The 21301-nt window shown below is 38.9% G+C and overlaps 2 protein-coding genes across 2 annotated transcripts in view; both read right to left on the bottom strand.

Moving 5' to 3' along the window:
* The window catches only part of LOC123984200 (bifunctional 3'-phosphoadenosine 5'-phosphosulfate synthase 2-like), a 13827-nt gene extending 5311 nt beyond the window's left edge, over nt 1-8516 (bottom strand). The window contains exons 1-7 of the mRNA XM_046070965.1: nt 8114-8516; nt 5530-5644; nt 5140-5375; nt 4803-4941; nt 4519-4637; nt 2619-2732; nt 1754-1865 (exon numbers count right to left, since the gene is read on the bottom strand). Of these exons, the coding sequence (XP_045926921.1) occupies nt 1754-1865; nt 2619-2732; nt 4519-4637; nt 4803-4941; nt 5140-5375; nt 5530-5644; nt 8114-8140 (862 nt within the window). The 5' untranslated portion in view covers nt 8141-8516. The remainder of the gene's footprint in view (nt 1-1753; nt 1866-2618; nt 2733-4518; nt 4638-4802; nt 4942-5139; nt 5376-5529; nt 5645-8113) is intronic.
* A 435-nt stretch (nt 8517-8951) lies between these two features.
* LOC123984202 (multiple inositol polyphosphate phosphatase 1-like) lies at nt 8952-17353 on the bottom strand. The gene is made up of 5 exons (XM_046070967.1): nt 16736-17353; nt 16447-16641; nt 12923-13020; nt 11999-12129; nt 8952-10707 (listed from the first exon to the last, which is right to left on the bottom strand). Exons 1-5 carry the CDS (start codon nt 17322-17324, stop codon nt 10323-10325), a joined length of 1398 nt encoding a protein of 465 aa, XP_045926923.1. The 5' UTR covers nt 17325-17353; the 3' UTR covers nt 8952-10322.
* Between the last annotated feature and the right edge of the window lie 3948 nt (nt 17354-21301).

Raw genomic sequence — 21301 nt, 5'->3', positions numbered from 1 at the left:
ACCTCAGACTGGGCCGAAGGTTTACCTTCCAACAAGACAATGACCCTAAGCGCACCGCTAAAATAACGAAGGAGTGGCTTCACAACAACTCCGTGGCTGTTCTTGAATGGCCCAGCCAGAGCCCTGACTTAAACCCAATTGAGCATCTCTGGAGAGACCTGAAAATGGCTGTCCACCAACGTTTACCATCCAACCTGACAGATCTGGAGAGGATCTGCAAGGAGGAATAGCAGAGGATACCCAAATCCAGATGTGAAAAACTTGTTGCATCTTTCCCAAAACGACTCATGGCTGTATTAGATCAAAAGGGTGCTTCTACTAAATACTGAGCAAAGGGTCTGAATACTTATGACCATGTGATATTTCAGTTTTTCTTTTTTAATTAATTTGCAAAAATTTCTACATTTCTGTTTTTTTCTGTCAAGATGGGGTGCTGAGTGTACATTACTGAGAAATAAAATGAACTTTTTTGATTTTTGGAAAATGGCTGCAATGAAACAAAGAGTGAAAAATTTAAAGGGGTCTGAATACTTTCCGTACCCACTGTATGTGGGATGGACCATTTCAGTGGTATGACATGAAAATTAAAAAAACATTCATACATTTGCATGTGAAAGAATGTCATACAGGATGTGTGACAGGACAGAAAAATATTTCCTCAAGTGGAGATTCATGTATATTTCTTTTATAGATGCATAAGTAAAACAATGAGGTGGACACAGATTGATGCTATTGATTTCCGTATGGGAGTTGTACCTGTGTATTTTCTGTGTCTTTTTTTTTGTTTGTTTTATTTCTAAGAAAGCCACTCTGTATTTTGGTTGACCCCTCTTGTTTCTGTGTTTGGATAGGACTGGGTAGTTCTGTTTGGAAATGTGCTGTATTTTTTTTCTTTTGTACAGTTCTACTGTTATACTTATATACTGCAATTTTAATGTCATAAAAAAGACTCATTCATAAATATTTTTCGTTCATGAGAATTTTAAATTAGTATAACCCCTCCATAATACCCTGTAAGGCTACGAGTCCTGCCCCATATTTTAGGAAGTGTTCATTCAAGAAAATGAGTAAAAGGAAGAACTTTATGAGTTCTGAGATTGAAGTCTTGCTTTCCCAGATCCATAAAGGAAAGTATATTTTTTAACAGCATCAACAGTGGAATTAAGGGTTGGATTGTGGTGTCTGTCTGCGGAGCTGCTGCTCTAAAAGTTTTCACATTTGCAGAAGCACAACCGAACAACCATTCATCTGTCTCTACCAATACTGTATATCAGCAGGCTCTTGCTCTCTTCCAATGCCCAGACACCCTAAGACACTTTCAGTTGACCTTGATTATATACAGAGGCAAATTAACCTTCAATTAGTGCACAATTTAAGTCATTTTGTAGTGTTATATGATAGCATCATTAGCCAATTTAAATTAATGATGATATTGTTAGGCTATATGAATACATTTTGAATTTTATTTTGATTAGAATTGCAGAGTCAACATAATTATGAAGTGTAATTTTTATAGGATCTTCAAACTAAAAAAATGCTTCCAAGTAATGAAAGATGCAATCCATTAGTAAAAAACGTGGGTTGGGATAACTGACTAACTGGTCTAAATTCTAAATAAGAGAAAAATGGTGAACGCAGCAAGTTCTCCCGAATCCCTCGTAACAGACACCTTCGTACAAATCTGTTCATATGAATGGTTCTTGCATGAGGCAGGTTGTAAGAAGAGTGAATATGGAAGTGCAGCATCTCTTACCATCCAGCAGGTTGCCAAAGTGTAAAACCTGGAGGTATTCTCTCTCTCTCATGAAGCCCTTCAGAGGGCTAGCCCAGCCCTCTGCCAAAACCTGCACCCACTGTAGATCCAGCTGTGGACAAAGAAGAATTACTTGTTACAGGCAGTAAAAGACAATACTGAATACATTTGCATAACGTGTAACATATTGTACGGAATATCATACGTTTCCACTTGAGGAAAGCCACGGATTTAACAGCACTGATGGCATTCAGTGTTTTGTAAATGTCAATCCACAAATCAACAAGTCAGTAATTACACTATGAATGAAAGAATCAATGAATTGTGGATGTAAGAATACTGGATGGTTGGAAAAGAGGCAGAGTGCCTAAAAGCCTCACTGTGCTGCGTTTAAATGAGACATAGCTGCTGATATACATATGATCACTAAATTAACTTCCTTACAATTCATACAAACAAGATGGTTTTGAGATAACATGTTGCACACACAGTTTTGGATGAATAATAGACTGAAGATGAGGGTTTTATTAGGTTTTCTTCATGAACTGGCTTTCGCTGTGATAATTAAATTTAATTAAATTAAATGTTTAATAAAAACACAAACAACTAATCTTCTTTTGGTAGATAGGTATATAATTTAATAAGACAAGTATTTCAGTGCATCGAGCACACTGCTGTGTCTGGTGAGCTTTGTCTCTATAAGTACCCAGGGAAGTGAAATCAGTTATATCAGTGCACATTGTCCAAACAGTGGGGATTTTTTATGGGCTCATCATGAGCAGCTCTCTGCCATGTCCAGTACTGCTCCCCTTGCCTATTTGCTGTGTGACAAAAAAGTAGCCTATAAACAGGAGCGGTGGGTTACCTTGGTGATGCTGATGGTGGGAAGTGTGTTTGCGTCAGCCACAGCGAGATTCAGTTTGTTCTCCGGAACAAAGAGTTCATTCAGCTCCTCCATGATCCCGCTTGGTACAATATTCTATATACAAGGAGAAAAGGGGAATGTTAGAAGGTTGGTAATGTAGGGCTTTTCATTATTATTAAATCTGTTCATTAATTTATTCATTAATCAGAGTTATTGTTTATTCTGTCAAATGTCAACGGAAATCATTATTTCACACAGCAATAAATTATATTTTGAAATTGTTTTGTCCAACCAAAAGTTCAAAACGTATTTCATTTACTATCATATATGACAAAGAAAAGAAGCATATCTTCACATTTGTGAAGTTGGAACCAGATATTTTAATGGTTGCCATATTAATCAACTAATTTTTGCAGCTCTGTATTAATGTATTAGCTTATAGTGTGTGTTTGTGTTTGGTCTTTAGTTGTAGATGTTACAGTTGCAAATATTCTGTCTGTATTTGAAGACAAGAATAAGTGAAAACTATTGTAGTTAGTTAGTGAAAGGTTGGTGGACTAACTTCTTTCAGCTCTGCCACAGTGGCTCACTCTGAAGCAGAGTACATCTCCAGAGATAGTGAACGTTCCATCACCTTGTTTATTTGCACTTCTCTAATATGTTTGGAAATATAACCAGCTGCGTTTGACAGTTCTATTTATGATAAGTAATCCACGTCATCACAGTTGTGATGTGTCATTTTAAGTTTGCATTGTCATTGTCTGCTCACAGTTCATGTGTGGTGATTACTCAACACCTACTGTGACACAGCTTGCCTTCGTGCATTTATTAAGCAATGCACTTATGGGAACAGGAGGCCCATTTAAGAAAATCATTTCACAAACTAGTTTTGAAACAGCATTGTTTTATAGTGGAAACCTCTTATAGTGATCATGTCCATCCGGGTCAACCGATTTTTTTAATTTCTTTTTCTTTTGATTACAATCTAATTGAAATTTGTGTATTTATTATTATTAACAAAAACAGACAGCATTGCCATGAATTTTATTGACTGTTTCAAAATACAGCAGCTGTTTCAAAAGCTTTTCAAATGACTGGAAATGTTTAATTACCAAACTGTGTAGAATTCAAGCTTTTTGATTAGTAACTGTGTAACCGTGATCACTCTAAGCTGTTACCTAAGCCTTAGTGACCTGGCAATAAAAAGTTTATGTGTTTACACATTTACTTTACCAGCAAATATTCCTTCGGCACATCTTGAGGCTTGGCAGCAGAAACAAGGTTACACTGTGATGTGAACCCTGTGTCTTTGCATATTTGTAAATGAACCTTGGTTAAAAATGGCACTGAGAACAAGAGAAAACCTTATAGTCTTTATTTTTCTCATCTGTGAAAAGCCTACATTACCGTGAGAACAGAGCAATATGTGTGTTTTATTTTGACATCATATGTTTAATATTATGTGCATGTGTTGTAGTTAATTATTCTCCGCTGAATACTTCAGTGTTTTTTTTTATCCCCACTGTGGTCAAGTGTCATCTGCTCTGAGCAACCAAACATCGTCATGATGTTCTCTGACTATGACTATGACTCCCTTTTCATGTGAAAGAATCTTCTTCATGTTTAGTATGTGAAATCCTTGTTTGGTTTTAGGAAGCCAGCCAATATAGCCCATCCCTGACAATATTGAACTTTCTATGTGATGATGATGGTTTTTTAAATAGGGATATATTTTCGTGTACTTGAAGACTAATAGGTATTAGTGTTTGACGTTTACGATGGATGGTGAAGGCCTGTGTAAGTAACATGTACAGTACATCGGGTCAACATGGACACATTTAGGGGGTTTATTTGATGGTCTTCACCAGAAAAGCCCAAGATTCCCCTCTGTTACACCCACCTGGTCCCTGAGCAGCTCCAACACTTGGTGGAGGCACTCATTCACAGAGAGCTCTCCCGTTTTCAGCACAAGATCTGGAACCTCAGGACGCTCATAATCTGAGTCAATCCCAGTGAAACCTGGCAACAAATGTATATCCATAACAAGGAATGTCACTGAAAACCGTACAACCTCAACTACGGTGAAGCTGTAAAAAGGGCTTGGAATTACTTGTATAAGTGGCTGAGTGGCAGCATGCAAAACACTGGGAGAAAGTTTGCTGGGGTGACCATTGTTACACAGACCTTTGATCTCTCCAGCGCGAGCCTTCTTGTAAAGTCCTTTCACATCCCTGCTCTCACACACCTCAAGAGGAGCATGGATGAACACCTCAAAAAATGGCAGCCCGGCACTTGCATGTATCTTCCTCGCCTCCTCGCGATCCTATGGAAGAAAATAGGCCGTACATTTAATTTAAATACAGTTTAAAGTGTTGCAATGTATTCCACACTGATGATACTTTTAAATTAGGATAAAAAGGTATTTTATCAAACCCTTTAGTCCACCAGGTGTCTAGTATCAACCTTCTTGGTTCATGTTTTCAGCTATTTAAATGAACTGTAACTGTTAATGATTTCTGACCTTGGAATAAGGAGAGATGAAACTGGTGATGCACACCAGCCCAGCGTCCGCAAACAGTTTGGCCACCTCAGCGATGCGACGGATGTTCTCCTCACGGTCTTCGGCAGTGAAGCCCAGGTTCTTGTTCAGGCCCTGGCGAATGTTGTCTCCGTCCAGCGAGTAGCAAGGGATGGCGTGAGACACAAGGAACTCTTCCAGGGCAAAACTGATGGTGGTCTTCCCTGCACCAGACAAACCTTGTGGCAAGAGACATGACAGTGGGTTGAATTAGTCACTGTTTAAAACAGTCCGTATAAGATCAAACCTTATCCAATACATGGTTCCTATAGCAGAGGAATCAGCCACCTCATGACTGATAAGCAGATGTCATGTAAGACTTTAGGGATTTACCGGTGAGCCAGATAGTACAGCCTCTGAAGCCTCCCCTGGTGCCCACGACCTGCCCTCTCTTGCTCCGGCTGACATGATGGGCCTGGTACACCACGTTGGTCGACCTGTTGAGATTCTGAAATGGACGTGCGCAGGCTCAGACGGAGGCAAATTACTCACGATACAGACAGCTTGATGTAGAAGCAAACAGATCCCATTACTATTTACTGAGCTAAATCTATCATTCATCTCAGATCAGGTTAACTGTGCTGCTCAACACACATGCCACTTTCACTTTGTTTGTTCTGCTTAGTTCCAAGCCTGGTAACAACAGTAGGCTAATCTATTGTTGGCAATGACATGGGGAGAAATGTAGAGACACGCTGTACAGTAGCGTCGTGGCACTTGACATAGTGATTAGAATGCAGTTAAGCAGAGTATGACTGGTTTTACCATGCCCCCATGTCCAAAGACACTATGTGGACCAGGCTATGGATAAAAGGGGCTGCATTGACTTATGGAGGGGAGGGGTAAAGGGGGGAGGGCATTGAGGGGATGGAGGAAGGGAGAGGACTGACTGGACAATGTGGCCAGTGTGCTGCCTGCAGGCCAGCGATGATGTGGCAGTGCTCGTGCCCACACGCTCGCCCTCTGCATCCACTCTCCCTTCATCCCTACATCCATCCCATCGCTTTTTGCATACTCACCCTTCCCTCTCCTTCTCCTAGGGTCATAGACACCTCCACCCAGTGTTACAGCAGTTTACTATTCTAGATCCTGTTATTTGCCCTCACAGGGTTTGAGTCTCTTTCTGACAATCTGCATTTAAAGAGCCCCCTTTTTTTACACAAATGCATGCAAATAACATACTTTATGGCTGTCTTCCTAGTGGAGGGGATCAATACACTCTCTGGGATTATAGTTAACCAGTTTGGGCATGGCTGGTACAAAAATATAGAAATCACACCAAATATCACTTAAGCTGAAAAACATTTGCAGTTTTGTAACAAAAGTGTGACATTCAATACTGCATGAGAGTGTAAATGTATGCTACTGTCACTATCACTTATAATCAAGTGGCGTTCATGTAAGAGCAGCGTTTCAAAGTTACCTACTGCTCCAACAGTACAAGCTATACATTACTAACGAGGACCACGATCTTCCCCAAATGACACATAGCCAACAGTTTGTGCATGTACACACCCAAACAATAAGGGTGAGTCGTGGACAAACAGCGCTTTTCTTGCAAACAGACACCTTCCGTCACAGACTGTCAACACACTGCTCCTTATCCTGCCTCCCTTCCTTTCAACACTCATGGCAACATAATGTGTTTTTCAAGTCTGGGCGCTGTCATCGAAGTCATGGCACTTTATGGATTTATTTAAAAGAAAACTTCACAACCGCCCTTTATTTAGACATGCTTCAATGCAAAACCATTACTTCACTTCTTACTTCATTTTAATCAATTTTATTTTTTAAATCTCCTCCCCTCCCTTTATTTCACTTGCTTATACATTTGCTTGTCCTGTTAAAAGGCACTTTAAACTGCATTACTGTGCAAGAAATGTGCTATAAACTCTTGATTTTACCATATTATATCCTCTTTCTCAGAAAAATCAAAAGATATAAAACTATGATAACGAAGAGCTCTCAATATGTTCATGTAATAATGGAAAATAGTACTTTAAGGGCATACAACTTTAAGAAACTTAGTAACTCACACCACAATATGCAATAAATTGAAGGTGATTTTAAGGCTGCAATCATTTTCATTATCGATTAGTCTGTCTATTATTTTCTTAGTTAATTGTTTTGTCTATAAAATGTCAGAAAGTTGTGCCCAAGTGCACATATTTAAATTATTCGTTCGGTCCAATCAACAGTCAAAAACAAAATATTCACTTTACAATGATTCAAAAAAAGCAGCAAATACTCACATTTAAGAAGCTGGAAGCAGAAAAATGTTTCACATGTGTGCTTCAGCTGTGATTTAAACAGTTCAGTTATCAAATAGTTTCTGATAATCAGCTCTATCTGAGTGGAATTGGTGTCTACCACTTGAGTGGCGTGGCTACAAAATGCAGCTCCATGGGACAAATGCATGAGCTCACTCTGTAGGGTCTTCCCACTGATTCTCACACTCGTTCTTAGCACGACTCCACATATTCCGTCCAAGTGAGCAGCATTCCTGTTCAGACTGCCGTTTCACAGTGGCCTCTTTCTCCTCCCTCACAAGACACCCTGCGTTATGAATGGGCCAGACTGACAGGGATACGTTACTACCATCACACCCGGCAACCTTAGTTAAGTTACGGTTAAAAAGGGGCACAAATGCGAACAAAGTGTTGTGGGAAATGAGCAACAATCCAGCGTTACTTTGAAGAGAAAAGTCACAAACTATTGTGTCTACTTTTCACTGCTTTTTCTGTGCCATCACATCAGACCTCGGTGGTAACAACATATACCCTATCGGTTAGTTAAGAGTAATAGTCTATAATAGTAGTATAATGTCACACACACTCAAACACTTTTGACATACATTTGAGGCTTATCTGAAGATCAGCTTTTTTTTCTCTCCCAGTTATCTCCACGTCTAACTTACCGTACGAAGCTTTTTCACTCCAGACATTTCGCACGAGTGTAACGCCGCCGACGGACTGCTGAACACCGGGTTTCACTCACACACACAGGCCTGGATGGAGGAGACCGCCGCTCGCTTGGGCTGTAACCTCTAAACTTTTGGCTGCGGCAACCGAAAGAGACGAGAGGGGTTTTAAAAGGGACTACCAAGACACGTAGCATTCCGTTTACCCCGCCTCCCTCCAACCCTCCTCAGACGTAGGCCTACTCAATACATAATTTGCCGTCCAGCAGCCAATCCTCGAGAATAACAATACGACGGGGCCGAGCACTGACTGAAACCTGCAAGACGGGACTTTTTTGATGCAGTCTATGCTCGTCAATAGGCTAATTTAGTCCAGCTTTTGTTGCTCATATTATTTCAGGTCGAGGACGCTACTTGCCCTACTGGCCATTATCACACACCCAGCTCAGGTTACAAAGTAACGTTAACTCTCTAGGTTACCAGATTGAAGCTAAACCTCACATTACTGCCGTCTCAGCCTTAAATTGACTAGGCCTATACAGGAACTTAGAAAGTTATTCTTCTAGTAAGGGATAGTGTCGCTTCTTGACGTTATTCAGTCGGTGTAAAGAAGGCGGCCTACCATAGCTTTATAGTTACATTAGTTAATGTTAAGTGAGGAAATATTGTTAAATCATGCATTTAAACCTGTCTTGGCGTTGTCATGAAAGCCGTTTAAAAGCCCAATGAATTCGCTGATTGTCCATCTAGTCATATTTAGCTTCCGCGATAAATCATGATGTCTAGACCAAGCTGCCACACCAGAGCTTTCAGTGGAAATTATTACCAAAACACCTTTCCCATAAGTCACTCTTTATTAGTTTAGTACAGATGGTTAGTGACATAAATAATTTTGCTTTACATAGCAGATATGTAATAAGCCATTCATTAGAACAATTTTTGGGATTGGCAGCCCTTTGGCAAGCGCTTCTATTTGGTAATCATTTTACACGATGAGCAAGTCTGCATAATATAATTCATCACTGAAGGGTTTTAATCTATCTGTTTTGCAGTTGGAAATGTTAATAAGTACATTGATTTTGGACAATCTGTAAAACCAAAAGATTTTCTTTTTAAACAGATATGTAAATAATTTGTAAATGGTCAGTTAACCATTAGTACAACTTACAAACCCTGTGTAAAGGTGCCTTATTAGAAAGTGGTACCCAAAAGACTAAAAACTATACATAATTACAAGAATTGATTTAAGTAAAGCTACGAGGCAGGGTGTTTTCTTAAAATTGCCTTACTAATTTCAATTCAGACCTGTCATTTTAATAAATACAGAAATGAAAATGGTCAGGATTTCCATACTGTAAGCAAAATCAGATACTGTGAATGTTTGTATCTGACACTCAGACCAGAAATGACGGAGACAGTCTAGGATGTGAAGGGTGGTTAAAGACATTAAGGGTCTACGGTTGATGACATGACAATAGACCAGAAGTGAGTGAAATTGAATAAAGCTGAATTAAAGTAAAATATTGTTAATTTTAGAGTAGCCAGTGGATGTCTGGCCCAGGGCACCAAAATGGCCAGAAGCAGCTCTGCTAAATATATTTTTTACCAGAAAGTTAAAATGATTTGTAATGCATGTGTGATTTAATAAACACACAGCCAAATTTCTCATCATCTATACTGACCACACTCTAAAACAAAGGATAACTAATTTTGGTTGAAGCAACATCAGTCACAAATGGCAACACACTTCACTTCGGGAAATGTTTCAGTGTTTGGTGAGAATCAGAAAACAGCAAAGTGATGAATATGGATGTGAAAGAATTCCTATGGGGAACATATATGTGTATACTGCAAATATAAAGTCTTTAATTCCGGCTCTAAGTTGTGCAATAATGAAAAGAAACCTTGCACAAATAAGCAATATAGCAGTAGTAATACTGTAATGGTAGAGGTAAAGTTGAAATTAAATTCTAGGATCATGGGGTGTTTCAGAGACATTAAACCTGCCTTTTCTCAGGCTTAAGACAAAAGGAGAAAATGCTTATTTGTTGCTTTGTTTAGATTAAGGAGAATGTCAAACAGTGATGGTTTAGGAGAAGCGTTCAGACTAAGATGCTCCCACACCACAGTTCTCACTCTATTTTGCAAATAAAACATTAAAGGCCCTATAATGCCTGCCTTCTTTTCCAGAATCTGCCCTGTCTGTCTAAACTTCAGCAGGATGCTTGAACAGCTGACACTCAGTCTCAAAGTCACAGCCTTTGAGTAGATCACTGTAGTGCCCTCTGACGTCTTGATAGAGCGGTATGGAAGCCCACTGGTCAGTCAAACCGGGGAAAGTCACAGGCTTCTCGTTGAGCAGCGGCTGCAGCCTCAGGTCGCCTCCCCCGCAGTCGTATAGCACCAGGAGTAAGTTGGCTGCATAGGGTAACATGTGGCTGGTGCGGAAGGAGCGTTTGGCCTGTGTGGCGTAGTTGGTGGAAGTCAGTGTATCGTTGTCCTTGGAGAAGCCCAGGAGGGTAAGCAGCGGCAGGAGGGTCTCTGCATGGCCGACCTGGACTGTCACGGCTTCAGTCACCTGCTGGCCTGATCTGACACGCAGGACATACATTATCAGTTTCAGGTCACAGAATGAGATCTGCTTGCTGTCTTCCTGTTTATGTTCTGTTTTTTTTTTGCCATGTTGGATTTATCCTGGACCTGTATCTGCTTACTGCCTTAACCATTGTACTTGGTTACAAAAAAATACTGGTTTTCAAACAGGAAATCACTGCCTCTTGCCAAAAGCAACAGTGAAACAACCCAGATCATGGGGCAGACGCACTGAATGAGGAATCTCAGGAACCACAATAGCAGTAAGGCCAGTACAATATTATGAAATTCACAACAATTTGCACACAATTTGCAAATATTTGAATAGACTTTTCATGTGACAACACTGAAGAAATGACACTTTGCTACAATGTAAAGTAGTGACTGTACACCTTGTACAAAAGTGTAAATTTGCTGTCCCCTCAACACACAGTCACAAACACATCACACAGTCATTAATGTCTAAACCACTGGCAACAAAAGTGAGTACACCCTTAAGTGAAAATGTCCAAATTGGGCCCAATTAGCCATTTTCCCTCCCCAGTATCATGTGACTCATTACTGTTACAAGGTCTCCGGTGTGAATGGGGAGCAGGTGTGTTAAATTTGGTGTTATCGCTCTCACACTCCCTCTTACTGGTCCCTGGAAGTTCAACATGGCACCTCATGGCAAAGAACTCTCTGAGAATCTGAAAAAAAGAATGGTTGCTCTACATAAAGTTGGCCTAGGCTATAAGAAGTTTGGCATGACCCCGAAACTGAGCTGCAGTACGGTGGCCAAGACCATACCGTGGTTCAACAGGACAGGTTTTACTCAGAACAGGTCTCGCCATGGTCGACCAAAGAAGTTGAGAGCACATGCTCAGCGTCATAATCACTTAGGGGTGTACTCACTTTTGTTGCCAGCAGTTTAGACATTAATGGCTGTGTGATGTGTTATTTTGAGTGGAAAGCAAATTTACACTGTTATACAAGCTGTACACTCACTACTTAACATTGTAGCAAAATGTTATTACTTAATGTTGTCACATGAAAAGATATAATCAAATATTTACTAAAATGTGAGGGGTGCACTCACTTTTGTGAGATACTGTATCTTATTACATAGACCTTCATTTCCTCCCAACATTTATTAAAAATATATCAGTGAGCCACACAGTTGCACTGAGAGTGCCAAAGGATGATGGAAAGAACTGAAAGACAGACAAATGCATTGTTGATTTTGGTGTTTACATGGGATTTGTTAGCCAAAATACAGAGTAACACCAAGTTAATTTAGGTTTTACTCACTTGTTCTCCTTAGCTGCTTTGTCCAGTCGACTAAACACATCATGGAAGAGAATGCAGCTCGACTTACTGTTAATATCGTAACCATAGGCTCGTTTCCAGAATTGCTTCAGGTCATTTGCGTATTCCATGACCTGTTGGTGCAGATGTTACAAAAGATTGCTTGTCCGGATGTGGAGTGAAGACTACAAAAAATAATGTGTCAGCCTTCTGGTTTGTGAGGTAAGATTTCAGGCTACCTGAGTGTTGGGTCAGCTCGTAGCACATGACACAATGCACTCTTTGTGACATAAATACTGCCAAACATTAACAGCTCAGTACTGTTGCAAAGCAGAGAAAGCATTACCTGCTACTTTTCTAACAAAGTAGTAGGTAAGGCAGGAATCTTTCTCTAACTTAGCCTTTCATATGTTTCTTCCCTTTTATATTCATTGCATTTATTTGTTTATTTATAGAGACAATACAGAGTACATGGGAAGATGTAATGCAACAGATGTAGTATAGGGGGCCTGGGTAAAGTTTGAGGTCTAAAGCTGTGTTTTCAACACAGGATCTTTCCCCAGGGACTAAGAACTTTTAGAAAAACTCGCAGGGACCAGGGTCTAAATTATGTTCATGGGACATTATTTTACCCCCTAAAAAGTCCCACTACACTACTACACAGGGGGTAGTAATTTTCAAATGTATAAGAACTTTGGGGAGGGGGCTCGCTGAACATTTCTGATTGGTCGAGTACTCGCAGTTTGTACCTAAGGTTACTCACCCATAAACTCCTCTGACCCTCCAACATGAGAGTCAGAGGAGTTTATGGGAGTAAGAGGCGTGCAGTTGAGAGTTGGAATCTCACCTGCACGCCAATTAAAGACAAATAAACACAGATATTTGATGACACTGATATATTACATATAATCTAGCCGAGGCCCATACCTGTGCATCAACCTCATCGAAGAGTTGACACCAGGGGGAGTTCACAGTCTTGATGGCAAACTCATATGCACACAAGTAAAACGCGGCTTCTGCCATATCTGTAGGAGAAAGGTTGAAATAAAATGTTAATAAGTAGCAAAATCAGACAGGCCAGGCAAACATTAAAACAAACACACAAAAACACAGGGAAGTAATCAATTTTATCTTAGAAGCTAACGACTATGGTATGTATTGCTTAATCACTGCACCAGTTCAAGACATGTGACATTTATTCAAGGCCCCAAAATAAAATCAAAATTGGCTACAACTCAGTCTAGTGGAGTTTCAATGCCTTCAAATTACAAAACAGCTCCACCTACTGTGCACATACTCACTGTGAAATATGACCAATGGGATGTTCTGCACACTACACCTTGTGTCGTTAGATGCTTTGAGACAGTTTTCAGGCTGTGACAAAAGTTTTACTTTAGGGGGAGAGGTGGAGCATAGTTTCCTATATTGTCCTGGAAAGTAACTGACATGTATCTGTGAATTCAGTGGGAAGTCCCAAGAAATTACTGTGTAATTTGGTACTAATTATGAGAAAGTGTTGAATTGGGACATTTTTAATTAATTATTTCCAATTATGTGCGAGTGTAACTGAGTGAATATTTTAGTCTGTGCACAGCAGGTGAGCTGAAAATCCAAAAATGTGAAATTTGTTGCGTGGCAAGGCAAGCATACAGTCCAACATTTATAGAAAATAAAGTTTTCAATATAGATGAATAATGAATGGATTTAAATGGGTCAGTGTTTAAGGAAGATCCTCTGAATGTCAGCAACTGTGTACAGGACATTTTGAGGTATATTACTTGAGTATTTCCATTTTTCCACTATATACTTTTACTCAACATTTTGGAAGCAAATATTGTACTTTTCACATTTATTTGATACCTTTAATTACTAGTTACTTTGCAGATTCAGATTATTAATAGAAAATGTAATTACAAATAAATGATAATGCATTATTATGGATACAGATAAAACTTTATTGATCCCTTGGTTAAATTCACAAGTTATCCATATATATAGTAAAAAACAAGTCCCGTCTTTACCAGCTGCCACATTAGTAAAGTACATATTACTACATAAATAATTATAATCCAATAATATGATATATATTGTTCTGAAAAGGGCTTTTATGCATAATGAGTACTTTTACTTTTTGTAATTTAAATATATATTGTAATGCTAAACTTCCCATACCTTTGTGCTTTTCTTTCAGTAAAATTTGGAAGGCAGGAATTTCGCTTGAAACATAGTTTTTCTACATTGTGTAATAAGTTTTACTTAAGTAAAACTTATTTTTAGTTTTAGTTTTACTTAAGTAAAACTTATTACACCACAATGTAGTACTTTTTCCACCACTGACTGTGTATAAAGTCAACGCATTTAGAATCAGAATCAGCACCAAATTACATATTTACACATTTTTTCTTCCAGAAAATCTCTAAGGAAATTACTAAGTGTAAAATATAAAGTTACCATTTACTGTGCTTGGACTATAGGACAAATACACTCAAACAACTCTCGCTGTAAGTATTCCTGTGCCAAGTTCTTTTCAGCTTTTACAGAGGAGTAATAGAAAACATCCTGACTGAAAACATCACAAACTTCTATGGGATTTGCACGGCCCGGGACCAGAGGACTCTGCTGCTGGTGATTAAAACTGCTCAAAAGATCATTGGTACCAATCTATAGAGCATCAGTGATATCGGTGAGATGAGGTGCATACTAAGGACAGTACGCACCCCAGGCACAGCCTGTTCACCCTGCAGCCTTCTGGGAAGAGATATAGAAGTTTCTGCTGCTGCACCACCAGACTGCAGAGCACCTTTCCCCCCAAGCTATCAGACTTCTTAAACTCAAACTCATCCTCAGCACTGCTCCACTGAATATAGTTTATTTCTGTTTACCTTTTTTATATTACTGTATATTGTCTGCTACAACCTGTTGTAATATGACAAATAAATTTACCTTGTACCTTGGGATGAGCACACATCAGACCTTATAATGAAAGGTAAATAAATCAGAGTAACATTCACACAGCACACTCAATAAGCAAGTATTATTAAAATTGATCATCTTAACACAAATCTGACCATCCCCAGTGGTGGAATGTTATTAAGTAGTACATTTACTTTATGTTGTATGGAAGCATATAGGGGACTAAATTAAAATTATCATGCAAACATGAAAATGTAATCCCACAATAACATTATTATTTTCCACATATGTATGTGTTATTTAGGTAAAAATTTAAATGAAAATGCAATCATTTTCACTTTCACATACTATACCGACTTCAAACTTGGAACCTGTAAGTTTAGCCATTTTTATGTAGCTTTTCTGTTTTTTTGAACACTTGCCTGTTGAACTTGGCGTTAGCATATTCTGCAGCTAATGTGGCTAACTGTAACGTCAAGCTGTTTCTGTTGTGTATTGTGACATTAAGCCCACCCGCTGTCGCCTGTATGTGTGTCTGTTGCTGCAGTAGCCTATGTAAGTTTACCTGGTAGATGCATGGCGCACGTGCAAAAAACGCTAACTTGCTCATACCCGAAAGCTGTAACATCAGTGCCCTGCTGGGCAGTGTCAAGCCCAGGCTAATACAAACCCATTCTCATTCAGAGATATACTTCACATGACTGCAATACTAGTATTAGTGACAATACCGCAGCTCCGTCACAGTTAATGTTATAGGAACTGTCAGTCTGTCTGTCATATCAACTACATAGCTGTAATAGTTACAGTTATGAACAGTGCAAAACCGTAATCATAACTACAAACTTGAGATGATATTGGACTAAGGTTAAACTGCAAGTGTTTCCTACAGACAGGCCAGCAGAGGTGTTTCCTGCCAGGCTGACAGAAGAGAACAGAGGACTCCTCACTCCTCCTCCAGTACAGGTTTATACTTGGCTGTTGAACTCATGTTAATACTGCTATTAACAGTGGTTTTTTTTGTTTCTTCGTGTATTTTTCAGTAAGATAAGGTAGACGTTATTTCCCACTTTTACAACTAGAGGGAGTATACTGTTTAGTGAGTCATTTTAGGAGCAGTCGCAACACTGTAAGGTTAGTACTTTGCTGTTTACTTAACTGTTTCCATTTTCATTTTAATATGGTCCTAGAATGCTCACACAAGTATATGAAAATAAAAACAACAGATTGCATTTTCATTCAATTTTTACCTAAATAACACATACATATGTGGAAAATAATAATGTTATTGTGGGATTACATTTTCATTTTCAAGTTTGCATGATAAATTTAATTTAGTCCCTTTTATGCCTCCATACATTTTTGATACTTTAACATATATGGTGGGAAATACCTACCTACTTTAACTTCAGTAAGATTCTGAATGCAGTGCTTTTACTTTATTAATGGGGCGCCTTTATTTTACAATGTTGTAATTGATTTTTGTGTTTCTTTTTTTTTTACTTAAATAAAATGACCTCAATACTTCCTCCACCACTGACCATCTGTGATGTTATTGTAAGGCACTCCAAGACGGTCTGCGATCTTCTCTTGGACCCTCCTCATCTCTGGTCCCTGCTTGAACTTGTCCATCTCAGACAGAGCTGAGGGGTTGTTATCGACTTCCTGCACAAACCTGGTGCACTGGTCAAAAAACCTCATCAGAGCATCATTTACTGCGTGGTCAAACTCCATATCTGGGTAAGTAGGGGAAAAGGAGAAAAGGTTATACTGAAAATGCATGAAAGTGGTAAATCATCATAACAGTGCATCATCTCATCATAGTGATACCTGTAATAGCCCACAGCTCTGTCAGTCCTGCCTTGAATGACAGTGTGCTGTTGACACACCTGTGCTTTGAGCTGGTTATGAATTTAAAGAAACCACCTCGGAGCTTCTCCTCTGAAATCAGCGAGGGGAACAGCTTTGACAGCCTGACGGCCAGATGCTTATGATCGCTCACACCTTTCTTGACAAGTCGGCCATCCATGTCCTCAGTGTACCACATCCTCCACTGGGTCTGGATCTCACGCAGCCAGCTCTGTTTACCTGAGGCGCCGCTCTTCACCAGCTGGTAAAGCTTCTGCATCTTCTTCACATTTTTGCTCGTTGGGTACCTTGTGCCGTGTCGTATTATGGCCGTCACGTGGATTTCGCGACACTGTGCGGATGGAGGCTGCAAAATAGATCTGTTGACAGCAAGTATGTCCTCTATGAGATACGGGTTCACTTCCTCGTACCTCCCTTTCGTGCTGAAATATTTGGCGATTGCGGGTATGTTTGGGTTGTCCTCGCGGTTCACATTGCTCCGGAAACAGCAACAAAAGGCAAGTATGGAGGTGAAATAAACAACAATTGTTTTCCAAAAAATGATCGGCATGATGCAGTCTGGTAGCTTGAATGTATGGCCGCGGGCACCCCACCCCCATCTACCAGACCCAAAACCTAAACTGGGTGACGCTGTCCATGTGGGACTGGCCAACCAATCCATTACACGGAGGCTGTCGACTGACACTGAGGTTACGTAATAGACTGGACATTGAAATTAGGGCTACTGCTTTGGCTTCAGTTCTAAAAGGGCATTTACAACTTAAAAAAATATTTTAAAAACTTAGGCTTGCATGATTTATCCTGGACACACTCCCCTATACTCTTCTATATATTTTGATTAGCATTAGTTTTCACCACCCATCACACTGCTGTGTAGTTTGTCAGCAGAGTAGGCCTACCAACTTTCAGAGGTGAAGTCATTTTTTTAATAGGGTGCTATTTGGACTTCATAACTTGGAATAAATAAATAGTTGATGTACCTATATTTTAAAGTTCTGTTACATAAAGGATATATCTAACTTCATGATAAACATATTGGTCGAGCTTGATTGTATTAAATATAGATATTTTAACAACATGAGACAAGGGGGACATGTCAACCCTGTTAAGGGCTTAGACATAACTGTTTAAATGTGTTTTCAGGGCATGATTGCTACTAAAATTACATTTATATAGAAATTATATGTCCCTCATTCTTATTAGATATTTGTTTTACAATAAAATAATTTAGCATAGGCTAGGCTTATATTGAGAAAAACAAGCGCACATTATGAAAAGGAGATTTGGTTTTTTTTTTCACTTAAAGGGACAGTTAATGCAACTCAACAGGGTGGACAGTGGTCACTGGGAACAAACATAAAACCTTGTTTTTTGGTACAAAAGTTAACAATTTTGATAAAAACAACACTAGATTAATTTAAAATTAGATAATAATGAAATATTTGGAAATACATATACAAATACATAAATTTTTAGATCTAAGTTGAATGATTAACACTGGGGACATGGCAAAATCCCATAGTACTTCTTAAAACAAAGCTTTTAAAATGTAAATAAAACAACTTAGAAGCCAATCACATTGTAATCATAATTAATAACAACTGACCTTACATGAAAAACCAAATGGAACTAGTATTTGTCCACATTTAGACAAAATACAACCTGATTTGTACTGGGGACGCAAGTTGGAGTGGATTGTGAGACTCATTTCACTCTTGTCATCACTCGCTTGTGGTGGAAGAACTTAGATCCTTTATTTAAGTAATAAAGTACCACTACACACAATGTAAAACGAATTAGCCTACGAGTAAGAGTCAAGCAGTTAATGTTCTACTTAAGTACTATCAGCTAATGTATTAAAACTAACAAAATCGGCTCCTGTGATACATTATTATATATGACATTATTAATACAGACTAATCAATGTGTAAGCATCATTTCACTGGTAGCTGGTTGAGGTGGAGCTAGTTTGAGGTGGTTAAGTATATTCTCCAAGGTAGATCTGAGAAATGTCGCTATAATGACTTATGCATATATTTATAACACGATATAATGCGTCCATAAGACATTATAACAGTTGTTATAATCACTTACAAACATGCATTAGATGCTATAGCAAAGTTCATAAAGTATTATAACCTTTTGATTTAATGTTTTATAACTAATAGTAATACCAGTTTATGTCAATGTGCAGCAAGAATCTCCGACCATGTTCCATAACAGATTATAACCATCGCCTCTGCCTCGTTATTAATACACTTTAGTCACCATTTACAATTGGTGATATAAAATGGAATAATAGCATGTCTTTGTTTGCTGTAAGTAAAGTGTTAAAATATCTATCCCTGTATAATATATTACAGATGGACATAATACCATATGAACTAATTCTAAGACCTTATAACACGTAATTGTTTGCTTTAAGTAAAGTGACACGCATTTTGCGCAGGAAAACAACTTTTATTTATGTTTCTTCACTTTATGAACAATCTGTATGAATTTTGAACATTTTACAGTTTAGCACAAAAACACAACATAATTACATCAAGGACACCCATTCTCAGGGTGGTGAAAGATCGTTCAAGAGAACACCTGTTGCCGACCAGCATCATGTAAGAAGAGGCTCAGATGTTGTCACAGATGAATGGCGAGCCTATGGACAGGCCCTAACAGATGCAGTGGACAATTAAAGACAACCACTTCACAAAACGTAGACTATTAAAAGACATTTTAAAGTAATTGAATGGGAATACTGTTTGGGCAGTAGGAATGAGAATCTTTTGGCACCTCACGATTCGATTTGATTACAATTCAGAGGGCGGTGATCCATCTTGTGTAAATTCTGGATAACTACAAAGCATTTCGTTTACACATTAAAATCCAAAAGAAATGTCTCCTCAATTGCTTAAAAGGACTAGTTTACATCCCTGATTTACTTTAGTAGCCTCAGCTCCTCCGTGGTCACCAACGTCCTTCCTTTAATAACCAGTTGTCCTCTGGACACTGAAATATAATTTAACTTAACTATCAGGATGTACAGTATGTGTACAGGACACCTGTTTAGCTTCAACCTGCTGTTCTCATTCCTCAGTTATGTAGTAATGACACGCAACTAATTAACATTACTCCGTTACTAATTTCGCTAACGTTACACTGCAGCCAAAACCGTGCTTTACAGACCGGGGATCTGTTAGCTAGCGCTAACCGCCTTCACTTTTCCAGCAGACTTAACGGACACACTGTGACCTACACTGCACATGTCTGCCTGACGGACAACTTACTAAGTAACTTTTTATATATATATCAGATGCTGGTTGGAATAACGGTCCTGTTGAAGACATCAAACATATTTACATTACAACATAGTTTGTAACTATCATTCAGTGACATGTAATATGGTACAACATAGGCAACAAATTTGTGTAACTTACATAGACCTCTTCTGACTTGTCTCTGCAACAAATCTGATGTGGCTGGTGCAGGTACGGGGGGCACCAAACCAAGCTGTCTGGGGTCATCTGGGAGAAGGCTCCTCCTTCTAGGCATCCCCACTCCACTGTCTGTTCTTCACAATCCTTCTTTGCAACTTGGAAATGTATCCGTAGGTTTTTTCAGATTTCAAGGCATATACGATGTATCTTCTACCGTTCTTCTTATACAATCTTCTGAAACTGAAATTACACAAATTACAACCATTTAATATCAGTTTGTAAGTAGAACAAGAGAAAACCTTGAGTGTAAAGACAATCAATTGCATATAAAACATGGGCTGAATATTGTACTCTGAATGGGAATATTATACAAGTGTAAAACGTACATCTCTTTGCCGTCCAACGTTTTCATTGTTGGTCGGTTCCGGTGGAAACTTTAGTCCAAAGCAGCAAGCAGAACTCTTAGCGCTTGCTGGCATACATCAGGATATGATTCTGGAATGACTCTAGGTCTGCAGTCGATCTGATAGAACAAACAAATACATACTTCTGTGTACATCAGCAGTAAGCATAAATATTACTAATATACATCAGTGTGAAAAAGTATAGCCACACTACCTGAATCGCAGATAGTTGTGAACATCTTTCTGCCACCTCTTATCGAGAACTATATCCACTAAAGCTTTGTGGCACTGGGAGTCTCTCTGGATCCAAATTTTTCCCCGCATTTGATCCGATTCAAGTTGCCCGTGTTCGCAACTTCCCATACTGCAGGTGTGAATGTTGCAGACATGGTGAAGGATGCCAACCCATAATACCTGCAAAACATAAAAATGCACTATAAATATGTCCTTAATATAGCAATTAATGAAATTACTCAAAGATATAATAAAATTGTGTGCTTACAAGAAACTGCCCACGTGTGTCAGCAGTCTTGCAACACCACCGAAAATGGTTGACTATGTCCTTCAGCCAGTTGAAGAGGATGGACTCTCCTTTTATCTTTGCTGCCTTGAAAAGAGAAAAATAAATATTACTGTAAAATACAGGCATTCAACTATAGTCTGTGTGTAGTGGTGAAAGTGTAAATGTTCAA

The sequence above is a fragment of the Micropterus dolomieu genome, linkage group LG15, assembly GCF_021292245.1.
Source record: "Micropterus dolomieu isolate WLL.071019.BEF.003 ecotype Adirondacks linkage group LG15, ASM2129224v1, whole genome shotgun sequence".
Lineage (NCBI taxonomy): Eukaryota > Metazoa > Chordata > Actinopteri > Centrarchiformes > Centrarchidae > Micropterus > Micropterus dolomieu.
This window is presented reverse-complemented; position numbering and strand designations above follow the sequence as displayed.

Excerpts from the sequence above, each read along its gene's own strand:
- LOC123984202 (XM_046070967.1), bottom strand. The coding sequence starts at position 17,324 with ATGCCGATCATTTTTTGGAAAACAATTGTTGTTTATTTCACCTCCATA. Across the intron at positions 16,642-16,735 it reads AGAGCTGTGGGCTATTACAG|ATATGGAGTTTGACCACGCA; the intron begins GTATCACTATGA and ends CTACTTACCCAG. Across the intron at positions 13,021-16,446 it reads TTACAATAACATCACAGATG|ATATGGCAGAAGCCGCGTTT; the intron begins GTCAGTGGTGGA and ends TTTCTCCTACAG.